At 50.3% G+C, this 18,963-nt stretch overlaps 1 protein-coding gene across 1 annotated transcript in view; it reads right to left on the bottom strand.

Annotated features, from left to right (window-relative positions):
• Positions 1–10,080: 10,080 nt before the first annotated feature.
• Positions 10,081–18,963, bottom strand: part of FBLN1 (fibulin 1) — an 80,788-nt gene continuing 71,905 nt past the window's right edge. The window contains exon 17 of the mRNA XM_036866988.1: positions 10,081–10,788. Coding sequence (XP_036722883.1) covers positions 10,649–10,788 — 140 coding nt within the window. The 3' untranslated portion in view covers positions 10,081–10,648. The remainder of the gene's footprint in view (positions 10,789–18,963) is intronic.

Raw genomic sequence — 18,963 nt, 5'->3', positions numbered from 1 at the left:
TTTGGCTATTGTGAACACTGCTATGAACCTTTGGTGTACAAATATTGGAGTCTCTGCTTTTAACTTTTTCTGGCTGCATTTTGTTTTTATACTAGTGCTTAGCACAATGCTTAGTTCAATAATTACTAAATAAATGAAGGAATGATTTACTGAAAAAAAAAAAAAAAAAAGAAATTCAGAATAGGCTTTCGCCTCTTCGGAATGATCCCGTATCACTGGCCACTCCACAGACCAACTGGAATAATTGACCCTGAAATGTGCAGGAAGTAGGGCAAGGTGCTGCAGGTGAGGGTCTCATGCAGTAATACAATGTCAAGGTCAAAGCTGTTGCTTGATGTTGCCAAGCATGGCAACTGGTTGGCTCCAGTAACTACTTAGATTTTCCACTGAGGATGTTGGAACTTGGCCACTTCCCCAAGACGTCTGCAAGCAGGGGTGATAGATGACCACCTCTGCTCTGTGACCTTTCAATAGCTTTTGGGTCCTACCCTCCAGGTGACACCCCCCCACCCCTTTCTCAGTTCTACAAGGGGCACCCACCTCTCTCCCTACCTTCCACCCCTGACTGGCCCTCTTCTTAATAGTCTTGCCCAAAGCTAGGGCTCCAGGTCCATGTAGGGGCCTGTGTGGAGGGAGAGGTGCTGGAAGGGGTCTTCAGGCTTCCCTGCATCTTGGGCTTCTGCACTGCATGCTATGGTTATCCCGGGCTCATGGGCAAATGGTCACAAGCTGACCATATACAGAGACCATGTGCTTGGTCCCCAGATTTTCTGCAGAGGGAGAGAGAAAGTAAGAGGGAGGGAGAATGGAGGTCTGCAGGGCAATGACGTGATGTAGTTATTCCACCGGCCCCTTGACAACAACTCCAGGCCGACCCCCTTTACCTCTGCACCACCCCTGCCCCTCCAGCACCGGCAGCTGTGTCTGCCCAGGCCATGGGACAGCCCAGTGGGGAGAGGCTTTTGGAAACGTGTGACTGGCAGATGAGGCAGCAGAAGCCAAGAATGGGGGGGATGGGGGCTAATTTAAAGAATCGAGTCTGTCTGGGGACCATTTCCCTGACCCCAGCGCCCAAAGCATTTGGTCCAGCGGGGCCAGGGCACGCTCGCCAGGTGACAGCCCTCTGAGCGATGGTCGGGCTCCCCGAAGGCTGAGAGCCTGCAGGGTGGGGCTGCAGTGGTTCCCCAGCATCGTGACTTGGCTGGGACTCAGGGAGCCAGTCTGGGCGTGGAGGCACCAGACCCCTGGGTGAATGCATGGCTATGTGGATCATGGTGTGGGCGTGGTGTAGGGGGAAGAAAGTGGAGGTTGGCTTTCCAGAGCCTCTCAGAAAACTCCAAGGGGCAATGGGCCAAACCCCCAGGGAAACCCCTGACTCTTTCCAACCTCAGGGAGGGGAGACTGCTTCACCTCAACCATCCTGGCCGGGCCTCGGTTCCAGGAACGGCCTCTGACTTGACCCGACCGAGCCAACAGGCAGCGGCAGGGCTGCCGGGTTCCAGGGCCAAGCTGCTCCTTGGATCAGACGGAGCACAGCAGCCCCATACATGGGCAGGCACTCCCCCACCCAGGACCTGGCGCAGAGGCGAGCCTGGCCACTTTCCATGGGAGTGGGCGTCGGGCTCCCCGCTCCTAATAACCACCTTCTCTGGGTGAGTTACCTGCCTGCAATTAATTATGCAATTATCTAGGCTGGGCTGAGAAGAGCAACCATCAAGTTGTCAAGCTAGGCCGTGGGGTAAGAGTGTTTCCCTCCGCAGAGCGGAGAACATTCCTTTCTGATTTCTGAGTCCCACAAGGCCAGCTGCACTTAAAGCAACACCCAGCACTTTGGGGTTAGCCCAGCTTACGCATGTATTTATCATTTTGAAAACCTAAACTGTAGCTACGGAGGTATCGGTCATGCAAGCACTGCTATGCTGCCCCCCCCAACCCCCAGAGTTGGCAGTATTAACACGATATGGCAGCGTGGAATTTGAAGGGGACATGGTGGTCCTTGGGTCAGGTTGGAGTTCGGAGATCAGGAAGCGGGGCAGGTGGAGGAAGCTGAGATGGTTCCTGGTCTTTTCCAGCCCTGCCTGCTGAACAGACTTTACCTGGAGAGGACAACGGTTAAGGGCACAACGATCCTGGGGAGGGGACACCAGTGCTTCAGGCCTGGTTTCGGGCAGATTGGAGGTTGAGTCTTGGGCCTTTTCAATGGACTCTTTTCTGGAAAGGCTAAAGTTCTATTTCGGGAGAGAAGAGGAGGAGGATGAGGGGTGGATTTAGATTAGATCTCAGAAAGAACTTCTCACGCCATGAGACCCTATTATACCTGAATTCTGGAGAAATGGAGCAGCCCCCTAGAACCCTTTGCCCTTCTTCAGCTCCCTTCACTGCCACCTGCTCACACGGGCTCCACACTGATATTACCAGTCATCAAATGGCTTGATGGTCCTGTGTCAGTGAGCATTACGTCCATTCCTGTCTGTTTGCCACATTCGTCAGCTTGGCCCACCATCACAAAATACCAAAGACTTGGGGGCTTAAATAACAGACATCTATTTCTCACAGTTCTGGAGTCTGGGCAGTCCAAGATCAAGGTGCAGGAAAATTCAGGTCATGGGGAGGGCCCTCTTCCTGGCTTGTGAACAGCTACCTTCTCGCTGTGTCCTCACATGTTGGAGAGAGACAAAGCTCTGGGGTCTCTTCCTATTCCTGCAAGGACGCTGACCCTATTGGATCAGGGCCCCACCCTTATGACGTCCTTTAACCTTAATTACTTCCGTAAAGGACCCGTCTTCAAATACAGTCACATTGGAGGTTAAGGCTTCAACATATGAATCTGGGGGGAATACAATTCAGTCCAGAACACAGTGTTTTTATATTTTCCACCTAATAAACATTTCCTGAGGCCTATTCTGTGACCTGCCCTCCAGGTGCTCCACATCTGGCAGGGGACAGACACATAAATGGACACCCCTTCCCATTTAAAGTACAGTTCAGGGACTTCCCTGGAGGTGCAGTGGTTAGGACTCCACACTTCCACTGCAGGGGGGCACGAGTTCCATCCCTGGTCAGGGAACTAAGGTCCTGCAAGCTGCGTGGTACAGCCAAAAAATTAAAAATAAAAAAATAAATAAAGTACAGTTCAGCAAGCAAGTACCACAGAAAGATTCTGAAAGTACAGCAAAGAAGGGAAGAACTGATCATAGCTGGGAAGTTAAAGGAGATGCCTCAGAGCACTTGGCTTTTCTTTTTTAGAGTTTAAAAAAAATTATGGTAAAATATTCACAGCATAATATTTATCATTTTAACCATTGGTAATTGTACAATTCAGTGACACTAAACACACTCACAGTGTGTTGTATCTATACTATCTTTACCCAAAATTTTTCATCCTTCCCAGCAAAAACCCTGTGCCCATTAAACACTGACTTGCCTCCCCCAGCCCCTGGAAACCTCTATTTTACTTTCTTTCTCTATGAATTTGCCTATTTTAGGTACTTGTTACAAGTAGAATCATATAATATTTGTCCCATGTCTGGCTTATTTCATTAAGCACACTGTTTATGAGGTCCATCCATGTTGTAACATATATCCAAATTTCATTCTTTGTCATGGATAAATAATATTCCACTGTACGGATAGAACAAATTTTGTTTACCCATACAGCTGTTAATGGGCACTTGGCTTGTTTCCACCTTTTGGCGACTATGAGAAATGCTGCTCTGAACACGTGTGTACAAGTATCTGTTTGTGTCCCTGCTTTTAATTCTTCTGGATACATACCTAGGGCAGCTGGCATCTTATGCTGGGTCGTGTAGGGTCAGGAGAAGTTCACCAGGCAGAGAAGGTGGAAGCGGTATCATTCCAGGTGGATGGATCCCTGTGTGCAAAGGCTCAGAGGCCTGCGTGTCCGAGGCTAATGAGTTCTGCGTGTCTGAATCCTGTGTAGAGTGGATGGTGGAAGTGTTGGGCAGTAAGGTTCTGGCCCAAACGTGGAGGGTCCTGTAGCCACACCATCAGGTTGGTGTGGAGGCCCTGAAGGATCTGAAACCAGGAGGAGCTCCATCCAATCTGGGTTTTGGAAAGATGACTTGGCAGCTGTGGGGAGGCTTGAATAGAGGGGAGTAGACTCAGGTGAAATAATTCACCAGTGGGACGGGGTGAAAGGAGGTAATGGAATGAATGAATAAGTAAACTAAAGAGAGTAGATGCAAGGAATGGGACCAGATGATCCAGGGTCTTGCAAAGGAGGTGGAGGAGTTGGGGTCAAGTGTGTCTTATTCTAAACGAGCAAATTACCAGGAAGAAGCAGGACCTGGAGGTCAGGGAAGTTGGAGTGAGAGCAGTTAGGATGGCCCGTCGACCAGCTCCAACTGGGAAGAGACCTGTGTTCATTTCATGTGGCACCAAATACACCACCCAGAAGGCAGCTCATAGAATCATAGCACTGGACTCCTGAGTGTCTGCAGAAAATCAACAGGGAACAAGCCAGAGTGATACTTATCTGCAGGGAGACCAAGTCCAGGAGGTTTTAAGGATTCAAAGTAATTACTCCAGTCTGACTTGTGCCGTTGACCGCTTCCCATGCATAATTTCACGCGTAACTATATAGTACCATTGCTTAGTTACATGACACTGATTCATGCAGGAGCTGCCACAAACATTAATAAACCAGCTGTGTTAAAGACGGATCACTCATCACCGTGTGCCAAAGCCTCTGAATGCCCCATAATGTTAGTAATTGAAAGGTGACACCTCGAACTTGCAGTGGACACAATTCACAGTGAATCACAGTTGAATTGTCCAAATGGAATGCAGCTGCACTTCAGTCTTCTGTGCCACTTGCTGTCTCTTAGGATGCTTGGTTCCACCGGACCAGTCGTGTCGAGGTGGGTGATTCCCTGTGCTCTGTGTTTCCCTCCTGGCAGCAGTTCCCAGGGAAGCAGGTGGCCTGGACGGAACTGCTCTGCTCAAGACTGAGACCAAGGGGACACCTAAGGCACACGCATCCACACTCAAGCGGGCCGTATTTTTGAAAAACTTGAGAAAAGCTGTACACCTGAAACTAATACAACATTGTAAATAAACTGTACTCCAATAAAATTTTTTTTAAAAGTGAGAAAATAACAGCATTCATTCACTATCTATGCTTTCCAAGAAATCGATAAACCAAGAGATATATTATTGAGTGGGAATTTTAAAAATATATACATATACATATATGTATACACACACACACACACACACACACACACACACACACACACACGATATCAGTTTCCTAGGGCTGCTGTAACAAATTACCATAAACAGTGGCTAAAAACAGCAAATATCTATCGTCTCACAGCCTGGAGGCCAACAGTCAGAAATCAAGGTGTGGGCAGGGCTGGGTTCTTCTGGAGGTTCTGAGGGAGACTTCTTCCCCGGCTTTGGTGGTCGTCGACAGTTTCTGGCCTGGCGACACCTCGCTCCAATCTCCGCCCCCATTTTCAAATGGCCTTCCCCTGTGGGTCTCACTTTCCTTTCCTTATAACATCACCAGTTGTTGGATTTAAAGCCCGCCCCAAATCCAGGATGATCTTATCCCAAGAGCCTCAACTTGATCACACCTGCAAAGACTCTATTTCCAAATAAGTTCACATTCACAGGGACCTGGGGTTAGGACTTGGACATATCTTTGTGGGGGACACTATTCAATTGCCTACCCATAGATAAGTGGTACCTTCTAACTTTAAATTTCATTCACCAGAGTCGGGGTGGAGGTGGGGAGTTGTCCTTCCTGCCAGCTCGCCTTCGCTCAGCCCCCTCCCTGCCCTACTCCAAGCAGCCTTGGGGCCGGTGCACAGGGGCTCTCGCTCATGCCATTCCCCTTCCCTCGTCCTGCCCGGCCTCTCATTCCCGGCTCTGACCACCTGGCCTAGGAGTGGCCCAGAGACCTGCCTGGAACCAGCTCACCACGTCCGCAGCCCCAGGTCAGGCGGCCCTGGGATCATTTAGGGTGTGCACTTGAAACACGTGTTGTAGGAGAGAGGTCTGCGCCCTGGGCGGTAGGAGTCCAGGAGAAGCCTCAACTCTGGGAGGCATGTTTGGGCTGAGACTTGAAGGATGAGGAGGGACAAGTCCATTCTGGATAAGCCATGAACACAAACTGGAGGCCGGTCTTGGAAAACAGTCCCAAGGTGAACCCTTTGGTAAGGAAAAGTTCCTTTTGTTAGGGAAATAACTGCCTTCTATTTTGCCCCCCATCCCAGGGAGCAGGGACTGCTTCTTCTTTATCTTTGTATCTCTCCTGGGGTCCTTATACCCATCTTACTAAATGCTTGTTGAGCTGGATTAGAAATGTAAGCCACTTATTAGAAAATATGAAGGAATCATTGTTAATATGGTTACGTGTAACGGGTGTGGTGGTTGTGTTTTAAGACATCCTTATCATTAGAAATGTATATTTAAAAAGTATTTAAGGTTTTGAAATATGAAGTGACAAGATGTCTGGGATTTGCTTTACAATATTCCTGCACTCTGCCCTCAGGATGCTGGAGAGTAACTGCTTAAGGATGGGCTGGCACAGTGACTTCCTCCCAAAGAGTCCAGAATTGATGGGGTGAGGTGGTGGGGCGGGGAGAGTGACCTTACCGTGGGGAAGCGCGACAAACACAGGTCAGCCAGGTGACCAAGGTCAATATCACAGTGATCAGTCATGTTGACGGCACGTGCTCTGGTGTGATGGGATGAGGGCACTTCACCTCTGTGGCCTCCCTCCTCAAGCCCATAACCCCAGGCTAATCACGAGAAAAACATCATACAAAACCTAATGGAGGGCCATCCGACAAAACACCTTCCCACTCCCCCTCAAAACTGCCAAGATCATCAGAAACAAGGAAAGTCAGAAACCATCACAGCCCAGAGGAGATGGGATCCTGGGTGGGGTCCTGGGACAGCAAAAGGGTGTTAGGTACAAACTAAGGAAACCAGAATAACGTATGTATTTTAGTTAATAATAATGTATCAGTATGGGTTCATTAATTGCAACAAATGTACCATACTAATGTAAGATATTAAAATGGAGAAACTGGTGGCTGGGTATACAGTAACTCTGTACTATCTTCACAATTTTTCTGTCAATCTAAAACTGCTCTAAAAAATAAAGTTTATTTAAAAAAAAATACTCCTGCAAAATAAAAGGAGTTGGCGGGGGTGGGGGGGGGCAGTGGAGATGAAAAAAGATGGGCAGAGAGTTGATAATTGTTGAGGCTGAGTAACGGGGATGAGAGGCTTTATATACTCTTTTCTATACTCTAATGCATTTTTAAAAATTATATAATGACAAGTTTTTTAAAAAGTGAAAGTCACAGATCTAGTATGTTGGGGGAAGAAAGCTTTTCATGCAGAGTTGTGGATACATGCTGTGGATACAGGAAAGAGCACAGGACAGGAGATCATACTGTAAGTTCTGCAGTGATGGGAGCAGAGGACCAGCCCAGTGGGTGAGACAGGCAGGAGGCCTCTTGGGAGAAGATGGCCCTGAGCTGGCCCAGCAGAGGGGCTGAGAGTGAAGTGTGTGTGTGTGTGTGTGTGTGTATTGGGGAACCATTACAGAGGTGTTCCTGGTCCATAATAGATCTTCAACAAAGTATAATGTGATTATTAGGAGTCACAATGACTGTCACCATACTTCCCTAGGCCATATTATAAAAGTTCTGCAATGGCTCTATTTCTCCCTGGAGACTTCAGAAGTCATCCAAGAGTCAGTTTCCATCTCATTCCACTTCCAGGATGAAGAGGATCAACCTTAACCCTGGTCACTCCAGGATGCCAGGTGACCCAGGCCCTCCCGCCACAATGCTACGGCGCTGCTCTGAACATTAGAGTGGGTTCCCTTCATTCAAAGCAGACATGGCTTTCTGGTAGAATATTACAGCACAAGACCTTCTGGAACCTAATGCAGCTGACACTGAGCTCTGACAGTAATTACTTTGCGAGAATAATGGGATATGTACTGTCCATCAGGTGCCCAACCCGGAGCGTGATGTGAAATATGAAAAATTAGGCTCGTGTGTAATATACACGACTGTCTGTCCCGAATCTCTCACAGATGATTAAGAAAAGGAAATGCAGAATTAAAAAGATGCCTGGCTTCCGGAGGACATTCGTGTGGCTTGACAGTGGCAACCGTTATCATCGTCACCATCGTTACCTTTAACAATGAACAATGATAAGATCTCACGCAAGTACGCAGCACTTTACAGTTGCAAAGCCCTTTTGCCCTCATCACCTCCAGTGCTGCTCACTGCCATCGGGAAGCAAGGCAGCTGAGCAGGGATTCCTGGCTCCATTTTGCAGATGCAGAAACTGAGGCTTGGCGGATGGCAGTGACTCACGTGGCTAGCTCCTGCCAAGGTGAGGTTTGGACCCGGCCACTCTGGCTCTCTGAATCAGGCAGGAATAGGACTCCGTTCCCTTTTCCTCTCTGCTTTTCTACCCCGCAGCTCCCTGACCTCACCACCTCTCCTCTGCCCTCTCCCATGCCCGGCCGCCCTTCGTCAGGAAGGTCTGATTGGCCAGCTTGGGTCATGTGCTCATCTGTGAGCCAATCAATGGCGGGAGGCTTGGCCCTGTCCACCAATGGCACCTCTCACCTTAACTCTTGTTGAGAGTGTGGGAAACGCCGTTTCCCAGGAGGAGCCAGCGTCTCTGTCTTCCCACCCCACTCCACCCAGGCCTCAGGAAGGACGAGGCTCCCAGAAACCTTCCTCTCCAAGGGCCTGCGCTCAGAACTGCCTGGCTTCTGCAGACTTGCCCCACAGGCTGCAGGTGGAAAACCAGAACCCTATGTGGCCTCCGCACTTCCTGCCCCTATACTGAGGCTTCCATTCCTGTGATCAGACCCCAGGCACCCTCCCCTTCCCTGCCAAGACCCCAATTCACTGGCACTGAGAGCTGCTCAGATGTCCCCTGCACTCGCCTCATCACCGGACCTGACTCCCAGGACAGTCCAGCCCCACATTGACTCTTCCCCTCCCCACCAGCTCAAGATGTGACAGGCTGGCCCAGGTCTGGCTTTGATGGACAAGTGCCCCAAATGAGTGACCTCAGAAATGCTGGGAGTTCCCAAAGGTTCTACAGAGTTGGAGCAGGACAGGCTTGAATGACCAGACACCGCCAGGCTGAAATCCCATGCGGGGCTGAGGGCTCAGCTAGGGCCAGGGACCAGGCTGCTGAGATGAGCTGGGCACGAATGAGATGCCTAAAAAGATGGGATAAACCCAGGGCAGGATTCGGAGAACACACGTGTGTGGAAACGAAGGGCGTGGATGCTGAATTCCTGCGGGTCCCAGCGGGCCTCTGGGCGTAGGCTGCTCTTGGCTCCACCATCCATGCTGAAGGTGGTGTCAGGATACCCCATAAATCCAGTCTGTCCACGTCTCTTCTGACCCAGGGTTTTACAGAGGAATGGAGTTTGGAGTCTGATAGACTGAATCTGAATCCCTTCTTTGTCTCTAAAAAGTTGTGTGACTTTTGGCAGTTGAGTTCCTCTCTCTGAGCCCAGTTTGTGTGTCTCTAAATCAGGCAAGATCACACACCCTGGCTGGGTTCCCAGGAGGAATAAATGAAGCACCAGCTTCAGAATGCATGGGGCGTCAGTGCATCTGGTGGTCTCTCCTTCCCACGGAAGAGAATCCTTATTTCTCCTCAGCAACTTCTAGAGGGGATCAGAATGCCCATGAGGGACACCATCAGCAGAGCTCCGGGACGTGCTCGCTGGGCTGAGCGTGGGGCGTGGGGCGTCGGGGGTGCTTGAGCCCCGCTTCCTAGGGGGCGGGCAAGCTGTCAGAAATGATGTGAGTTGGAAGCTTTTCCAACACACGTGCTGGACCCCACCCCAGAACCTTGGGAGGCAGGAGGGTTTTGAGAAGGTCTTGGGGAATATTCGCAGGCTCTTTGCTAGTCGGGATCCCCCCTCTTGAAAGACTCCCCTGCACAGGCCATCAGGAGGATCACAAAGCCGTTTATTTTCCCACCTATGATGGATGCAGGGTGCAGAAAACCCAGAGATTCCTTTGATGAACATACTGGAGCCACACACAAACCTAGCTGGCTCTGTCTTTACTGAGGGATTTTTCTGTTTCCACAGAACTGTAATTTACCTTAGAAGTGCTCCCCAAGGCATTGTGGCATGCTGCTTCTGGGCAGAATTGATCATACCTGCTATTCTTTGGCAGCTGTGTCCTTAGAATTGGACATACAAAATCTGATCGGCAAAAAAAGTACCAAATGTCAAATTTCATAAAATCAGGGCAAGAACTGGTCTTCTCTTAGCATTTGGACTAGCTGCCCCCTGAAAAATGTCTTGTTTTCCCTTGGTCCTTAGCAATGCCCAGCCCAGAGGCAGAAAAAGGGAGCAAAATTTAACTTTCGCATTAAAAAATAAGCAAGGTTTTCAACCAAACAGTTAGGTAATTGGACTCATTATTTAAACACCAAAATACAACGGATGGACTTATTCATCTGGCCCAGCTTAATACATGTCGGCCTAACACTACAAACAAATACATAAAATCAAGATATGTCTGGGTGGTACAAACAGGGACAGGGCGTTGTCATCGTCAGCAATGACTTGGCCTGGATGCACAGGCTTGGCTGCGCTGTGAGCCGGCCCTCAGAACCAGTACTCAGAGACGAAGATATGGACGTTGACGACATTTCGGTGGGACACCACGCCCCCGACCACGTAGTTCATCTCTAGCTTCAGGACAGCGTGAAATGGGCCCACAACGGGCCGCACCTGGCGCACAACACCTGGGGAGAGAGCAGAAGGTGTTCTGGGAGTTAGCAGGGACCGAAGCCACGCGGAGATTTGGGAAATGATTTCCCTCCAGGAATTTCACAGCTAGAGGAGGCCTTAGGCCTCATCAAGTCCCACCTGAACCAGATGCTTAGCATCTCCCTCCAGGTGGTCACTCCCGGGCTCTGCTGCCACCTCTAGGGACGAGTGGACAGTGAGCTCGCTACAACCTTTCCATTGTGTGCGGCTCAGAGTGTGAGGGAACCTGTGCGTGTGGGCTTTGGAGTCAGATGCCTTAGGGTCAACACCAGCTCCTGTTCTCTCTGAGCCCAGGTTCCCTCCTCTACCACCATCTACGTGACCGAGGATTTAAGAGTCTAGATAAAGGGCCTGACATGGAGTAGATGCCCAGTAGACACCTGTCCCACTCCCTTCTACCCACTGTGCCCAGTTGTGACCCTTGGGAAGAAACAAAGCAGGTATGATCCTCTTCCCTCAATCCCTCCCATTGAGGATTGCAGTGGGGTCCCAGAAGCGCTTTATCTGAGCAGAGAAGTCCCGATTCCCCATGGGACATACTCCTGGATCCCTCGCTCTCCACACTTCTTTTTTGGAGGGTGACACCTAAGTTCATTATTCCGTGTTCATGGTAACAGGTAAGCAAGAGGCGGCCCAGGTCCAGCCCGAGCAGGGCAAGCAGAAATGGGACAGGTGGCAGAGTGGAGACAGGTGTCCGTTCTGGGGAAGCAGAAACCTGTGTGAAGCTGCTGGGGGTGGTGGGGAGTTGTGCCTGGACCAGATAGGGACCAGGCAAAGGTCATGATCCGAGGCCTCCCCTGCCGAGGCTCAGAGTACAGGGCAGACAAGCTCAGCTCAGTCACGGTGGAAGAAGGAACAACCCCAGGCGGTCTGCAGACCTGCAGGGGAGCGGGGTTGAGTGGTAAGAGTGGATTCCGTAACTCTCCCCAGACCTGTGCCTGGAAGCTCCACGTCTCCAGGCCAGAGCCTGCTGCCACTGCCTGGCCATGCAGGGCAACCCCAAGGCTTATGGAGAGAATGCTCCTGCGCTCTGGGACCAGACAGATGGGGCTAAGGTGAGTGTTATCCACCTGCATGGACTTGGAGAGACCACCGTTCTCTCTGGGCCTCAGATTCCTCAGCGAGCATATGATGCCACCTGACCCTGTGCTTCTGCACTGTGTGATCCAGACACCCCAGCACAGCGTCTGCCAAGATGTGAGCTCCAGGTGTGCAGGGCTACCTCCCCGCCAGACCAGCGGGCTCAGTGCTTCATTTCCACTTGAGTTCATGCATTTCCTCAACTGGTACCAGACACTGTTCTCGGTGACACCGAGAAAACGAATAGAATCCTGGTTTCAAAGCTGGTGGCAGATCTAGATGAGTGCCGTGCTCTGATAGAAGTCTGCACATTGTCCAGCAGGGGCAAGGATGGAGGTGAGGAAGGCTAGGGGATCAGGAAAGGCTTCCTGGAGGAGGTGGCCCTCCCTGCAGATCTCCAGTGCCTGGCACAGAGCAGGTGCCACCCACAGCTCTTGACATTTAGGAAAGGTCACTCCTCCATCATACCCGCTCTGATATTAGGACTTCCCCAAAGTCATGTGGTGCAGGGGTGTGCTAGAGCGGCCGGCTCTCTGCTTGTGCCACGTGACAATCTCCATGGCCGATCTCAAGCTACCGACGTGACGTCACAGAAGGCAGGGTGGGAAAGAGCGCTCAGTGCCCGTACGCCACTGCAGGGATGCCCGCAAGGAACGCCCTGGAGCCTGCAGCTCCTCAACCACGTGCTGAGAAACAGCCACTGATTGTTTGCTGCATCCAACCGCTGATTCCAAGCTGGTCTCTACAAACAGCCCTGCCACAGACTTGGGAAATGTGCACACGGGGCAGAGCAGTCAGGCCCCTGACACCCGTCCCGCGAGGAGCGAAGGCTCCAGGGAGACCGAAGGGTCCCGAAGGCCTTTTGCACCAGCGGTCAGTTCCCAGTCAGGACCACCAAGTTCATGCTCAGAAGGGGAATTTGGGCACGCCATCCCCCCTTTCACTCCCTGAGCTTGAGTTTCAAAAGTGAAATGCCCAGCAGCAGGGCGGAATTCCAGGCTATTCTAAGCAAACAAGGGCTTTAGCTCTGATGGAGAGATAAGCACAGGCTTCTGTGGGCTGTCAGCACCCTTTCTCTGCCCCTACTTGGAGATGACATGGCAGCTCTGTCCTGTTTGAACGCCCATGAACATCTTCAACTCCCGGCTAAAGATGCGGGCTTGTCACCACCCTCAGTATGACCGGGCCACTCCCATTTGCCCCTCCCTGGGCCCTGTCTGGGCTGGGGTCAGCGTGGCCCCCGTGGGAGGCACGGCCCCAAGCTCTCCTGCCTCCTCAGTACCCCCATCAGCGTCACTCTCTCCTCTCCCCAGGCCTGAGACCACCACGGGCGCCCACCAGCCTCCGTGGCCTGGGTTACCTGCCGACGGCACCCATCCCAGGGGCGGTGCTCAGAGGGGCTCGGGGGGCTTGAAGGAGAGGGGTGAGAGGCTACGTGAGCCTGACAACTATTTTAGGACAGAGAGCAACGGAGGTGGAGGGAACGCTTCTGCAAGCTACGATCAGATACATATTTATATCTATATATTATTATTATATTAAAGATCATATAATTAATATATGATATAGAAATATATAGTTTGATTATTATAAATACAAAATATATATTATAACCATATATAAAAAATATAAGTGAGCTTATTTAAAATAGATCAAAATCTAATTTATATATAAATACTATTACAATGTATAGTATTTATTTTATATTTATATAAACTTTTGCATATATCCATATATTTTATATAGATGTTTATATAATTTATATTACTATTATATGAAATACAATTTATATATTAATATATAAATATGTATTATTATAAGTGTATATATAAAATGTAAATATTACAAAATAATTATATCACACACATGCACATTTAAATAAAGATTCCTGGCTGCACGTGGGAGCTTTGGCAGCATCAACAGTTCAGACCCACAGAAGTTTCTGGGCCCACCTGTGTGTGCCGGGCACCGGGCTAAGGAACTAGTGTAGAGAAAGTGAGGGGCTGTCCTTGGTGGGCTCAGCCTGGGGACAGAGAGGAAAGAGAAGGTGCTGATGCAGGGGGCTGGGCTCGAGGACAGGGTCATTCTAGCTGGACCAGGAGACTGCAGTTCTTCAGGACAAAGGGTTGGAGTCCAACCGACCTCGGTCAGTAGCATGACCCCAGGTTAGTTATCCAACCTTTCTGAGTCCTCATTTCCTCTCTTGTGAAACAAGGATTAAACACAGCAACCTTCAGGGACTTCCCCGGCAGTCCAGTAGTTAGGACTCCGCACTTCCACTGCAGGGGCCGCGGGTTCGATCCCTGGTTGGGGAACTAAGAACCCCCATGCTGGGTGGTACGGCCAAAAAAACAAAAAACAATAGCAAACTTCAGAATCAGAAACAAAACCATCCCAAGGCCATCCTGCTCCTTCTCCCTCAGAAGTGACTGTTGGATGTCACAAAGCTTCCCAACGTTCAAATGTGATCTGATTTTCAGTTAAAATAGAGCTGAATTCTTACATGATTGAACAATACAGCAAGAGTTGAATATTTTTATTGGATTGACTTAAAAATTTACGAGAAAGGAAAGCTCTGAATGTGTAGAGAATGTACCTAAATATGTCGTGTTAGGGCACTTCACGAGGTTTAGTTTCTACGATGGCCGAAGACCAGAACCGCATGCTGTTGGCTGATTGTTCCGCCTGTAAACAGCTAAGAGACCAAGTGAAACACTGAAGGAAGCAAAGGGCTGCTTTAATGAACAGGGTGTTGAGGAGGGGCTGAATTTCAGATACAGGTCACATTCCGGGCCTGGATTTTCTCAGGATCTTTGCATTTAACAAAAAAAATGATTAGGGTGGAAGAAATAGGTGTGCCGCAGGGGTTAAAGAAATCGTCGTAGAAGTGTACACAGCAGGTGCTGAGGAATGTGCCTCCCTTCCCACCCTTCCAGAGTCAGCTTCTCTGTCCCTCTCCTCTGACCTGAGGTCCACATTGAATCTCCAACTCTATCTATAACCCTAGTCAGCCCAGGGTTCCTTTCCCAGGCTACCCACGCCCACTCAGTAGACCTGACCACTTCTTCTTCAGCCTAGCCACACTTCCTGGGGGCTCTGATTTAGGTGAACATGATCCCTTCATTCCCAGGTTACTTCGAGCCTGAGTTTCACCTCCTTGTCCTCACCTCCACTGAACCTAGACTTTCTCCTGATATCACTTCTTCCTTCACAGCTTTCCTACCCATCCATCCATCCATCCATCCATCCATCCAATCATCCATCCATCCATCCATCCATCCGTCCACCCACCCATCCATCCATCCATCCATCCATGCATCCATTCAATAGAGGCCATTCTGCACAGGGGAGGTTTAAGGAAGATTCTACAGAAGAGCTGACTTCAAATCAGATTTTGAAGACTAAGTAGGAGCTAAGGAGGCAAGTATGACATGTGCAAAGGCCAGAAGTATGAAGGTTCGGGTCAGTTCTGGGAACAGTGTTAATCTTAGGGAAGATAGATGGATGAGGCTGAGAAGGTGGTAAAGGGCTTCTCCAGGGACCTCACACCTCGTCAGGCTCACAGAACCCGGAACCCAGGTCAGCAGTTTCCTAGCTTCCTCCCCAACGCTGATTCTAGACCAGTGTTCTTTCAGAACTACCAACAACATTCCCAGTGCAGGGAAACAAGAGAGGGAAGAAGAGAAACCCTTGCTGCTCATATGTGGCATCACAAACATTAGAAACTGGACCTCCACCAGGGGTCAGATTCCGTCATCCACTTGATCTACAGAGGTATAGTTGGCATCTGCTATGTGCCAGGCACTGGGAACCAGCTAGACTGCCTATGTCCTCTTTCATGAAGCCTCCCCAGCCCCACTGTCTCCCTCGGCTGTACCACTGCATCTGCCCAGTGCAGGGAATATTCACAGTTGGCTCCCCCTTCACGGGCAGGGTCTGCCTCATGCTCATCTCTATCCCACTGTCCCCAGCCCAGGGCCTGGGGCAGGACACAGCAGGAGCACCATTAAGATTACTGAGTGAGATGAAGGCAGAGGAAGAAAGAAGGAGAGAGAAAAGAGAAGGAGAGAGGAAAGAAGGGACACCAGTCCTTGAGGGCTCCTCAAAACTTTGTCCTGAAGGAAAGGGGGCCACTGAAGGTTCCGAGTGAGAGCCGCGTTATGTGGAATGACCATTCCAGCAGCAAAATGCAGGACAAAGGGAGAGGTGCATTTCCATCATGCCTGCCTTGTCCATCTTACCTGCTGGAGTGTTTACCTCCCTACCTTTCAAGAGCCCCAGGAAAAAAAAAAGGCCATGATGTGGAGTTCAACTGTGTTAATCTTCCAAATCCTCATCCTTGGCATTTCTGCTTCGGGTCTCAGACACTGCTGGTATTCCTCGGCGTGTCTGTGCCTCTTAAAGATATAATTAAGCCTTTTTTTCCCTTTGAAAAATGTAGGTCCCCTCAGGCACTTCATCTTCATGTCTCGTCTCTGCTTTGTAAATTGCAGCTGATGTGCCGGGGATGCAGGAGCCTGAACACGGAGCATGAGGGTCCAGTGGGAGACCTCCGTCACCTCCTGGGGACTGTGGTCTGGATTCCAGGCCCCTGAAGCCATCTCCAAGCTTCTGCTGCTTGACTGAGGTTGCAACTGATTGTCTCCCGGTTGTTTATAGAGAGGAAGACCAGCCACGGGGCCGACTGCATGAGACACTGATCTATAAAGAGAACTGGAGTCACAGCTTAGGTTCCTATGCTGGTCCCTTAGCGACCAGCCGTGTGACCTTGTACGAGTCACCGTCTTTCTGAAGTTCAGCCTCCAACTCACAAGTCCTGTGGTTCCAACCGACCAAGTGAAATGGCGGGAACAGAGTTGTCAAAGAGTATCTTAACAAAAAAGATGATCAACCTAGAGATTGCATGATATCTCATGCCAGTGGAAATTGTGCTTTTCAAAAGACAGAGATTCAAGTTAGAAAAGGAAGAGGTAAGAAAGCCACATGTCGGGCCTTCCCTGGTGGCGCAGTGGTTAAGAATCCACCTGCCAATGCAGGGGACATGGGTTCGAGCCCTGGTCCGGGAAGATCCCACATGCCACGGAGCAACTAAGCCCGTGCACCACAACTGCTGAGCCTGCGCTCTAGAGCCCGTAAGCCACAACTACTGAAGCCCCCGCGCCTAGAGCCCAGCTCCACAACAAGAGAAGCCACCGCGATGAGAAGCCCATGCACCGCCATGAAGAGTAGCCCCCGCTTGCCCCAACTAGAGAAAGCCCACACGCAGCAACGAAGACCCAAAGCAGCCAATAAATAAATAAATAAATAAATTTATTTTAAAAAAAAAGAAAGCCACATGTCCACATCATAAAAGAATAAGAAGTGATCACTACCTGACATCAGGTTACAGAGTCATTTGTCTTCTTGGTAATCACAGTCTCCCCACTGCAATGTGAGGCCAGAGGCCAATGGCACTGTCTTTCCTGGTCACTCTTGTATCTCTCGTTCTTGAACATAGTAGGTCCTTGGTCCTACTATGGACCGGACACACAGGAGGCACTGAGTACATGAATTGCTAAATGAATGAATGAACTAAAGATCAAAGTGCTAAGCACAATTTATAAAGTTGAAAGTTACCACCCAGAAATGAAAGTGTCGGGAAGGAATGAACAATAGCCAGAAGTCACTGGCTTTTTAGGCGTTGACCGCATGGCAGGAGAAAGGCGAACATGAGAGCCAGGTCTCACTGTCTGGCCCTGGTGGCCACCACACAGAGCCACGAGCAAGGGGAAGGTGACGAGTGGGCCTGTGTGGACAAGGTGCTGGAACAGAGAACGCAGGAGCTCAGAGGAGGCCCACGTGGTCTCGCCAAACACTAACACGATGGGAGACTGGAAAGGAGCAAACCATCACCCAGATCTCGGGAAATGTGCCTTGATAGGAATAACAATCTCTGCAGGCTAGCATTAATAGCACAGACCAAAGGCAAAGAGGAAAAATCAGGAACACAAAGAAATGCGGTCCATACTTCTAAAGTAAACAATCTAGAGTACTGATGGGCTTGGAAAGAGGCCCACAGCAGGGGAGGGAAATAGAAACGGAGGGGCCCCACGTGTCCACGGCTCCATCTTGTTCTCCCCACACTGCTAGGGGGGAAAGGATCATCGCCTTCCTTCCACTGGGGATGAGAATGAGGTTCTGGGGGCTGTATGTCCCGGATCACACAGCCCTCAGGGCACGGCGTCCCTCCAGCCAGGACTGACCCCGAGCCCAGCTCTCTCCACCCCACGGCATCTGCTCTCTCCTCACGGTGTGACGTGGTAGGGAAGAAACTTTACTGCCCTTGGCTGAGTCATCGCTATAGGGCAAAAATGGCAGAAAGGAACTAGAGGGTAATCACATCACTCACTGGCAGGGAAGGAATGGAGTTCCTCACACCCTGTCTTCTCTTCTTGCCCTGAAAAATGCCCAGGTAGGAGCTTAGAAGGAGGGGGACAAGTGTCTGGGCCACATATTCAAACACCAAATGGCACGCAACGTGCCTCAGCAGAACTTATCCTCCCGATTTCTTGATTATTACAAACGCGCTTTCTCCACGGGTCTCCTGTGAGCTAAACCGGACAGCGCAGACAGCTGCAAGGAGCTAAGAGTCAACCTCCAAGGTCCACCTTTCCCTCGGGCAGAAATACCAGAAGAAGTGTCAGCTCTGCACTAAGCTTTTCAGACTCCTTCCAGGACGCGGGTCCAAACGCTTCCAGGGCGCGTGGTCGCTATGGTCCCCACGCCCATCCACTATCTCCTCCCCCTCATCTCAGCCACACTTGCTGGGGCCTCGAGGTCCGAGGTTCCAGGGAAAGCAAAGGAGGTTCCGGTGGTGAAGTGAGTTCTGAACCTCAGGGTACCAGCAACAGCAAAGCGGATCCCGAACCCAGATCCCTGCCTGCTGCCCCTTTCCACCAAGCCACACGCCCTCCTCGCCAGAGGAAGAGAAGGCCTGGGCGGTTTTCCAGAAGGGATCTACCGTCTGATGCACCTGCTTTTACCAACTTGGCCAAAAATGTGACTGTGATGGAAGGATGAGAAATCCTTTC

This window comes from Balaenoptera musculus, chromosome 10 (assembly GCF_009873245.2).
Source record: "Balaenoptera musculus isolate JJ_BM4_2016_0621 chromosome 10, mBalMus1.pri.v3, whole genome shotgun sequence".
Lineage (NCBI taxonomy): Eukaryota > Metazoa > Chordata > Mammalia > Artiodactyla > Balaenopteridae > Balaenoptera > Balaenoptera musculus.
The sequence above is the reverse complement of the archived record's forward strand: the minus strand, read 5'-3'. Positions and strand labels throughout refer to the sequence as shown.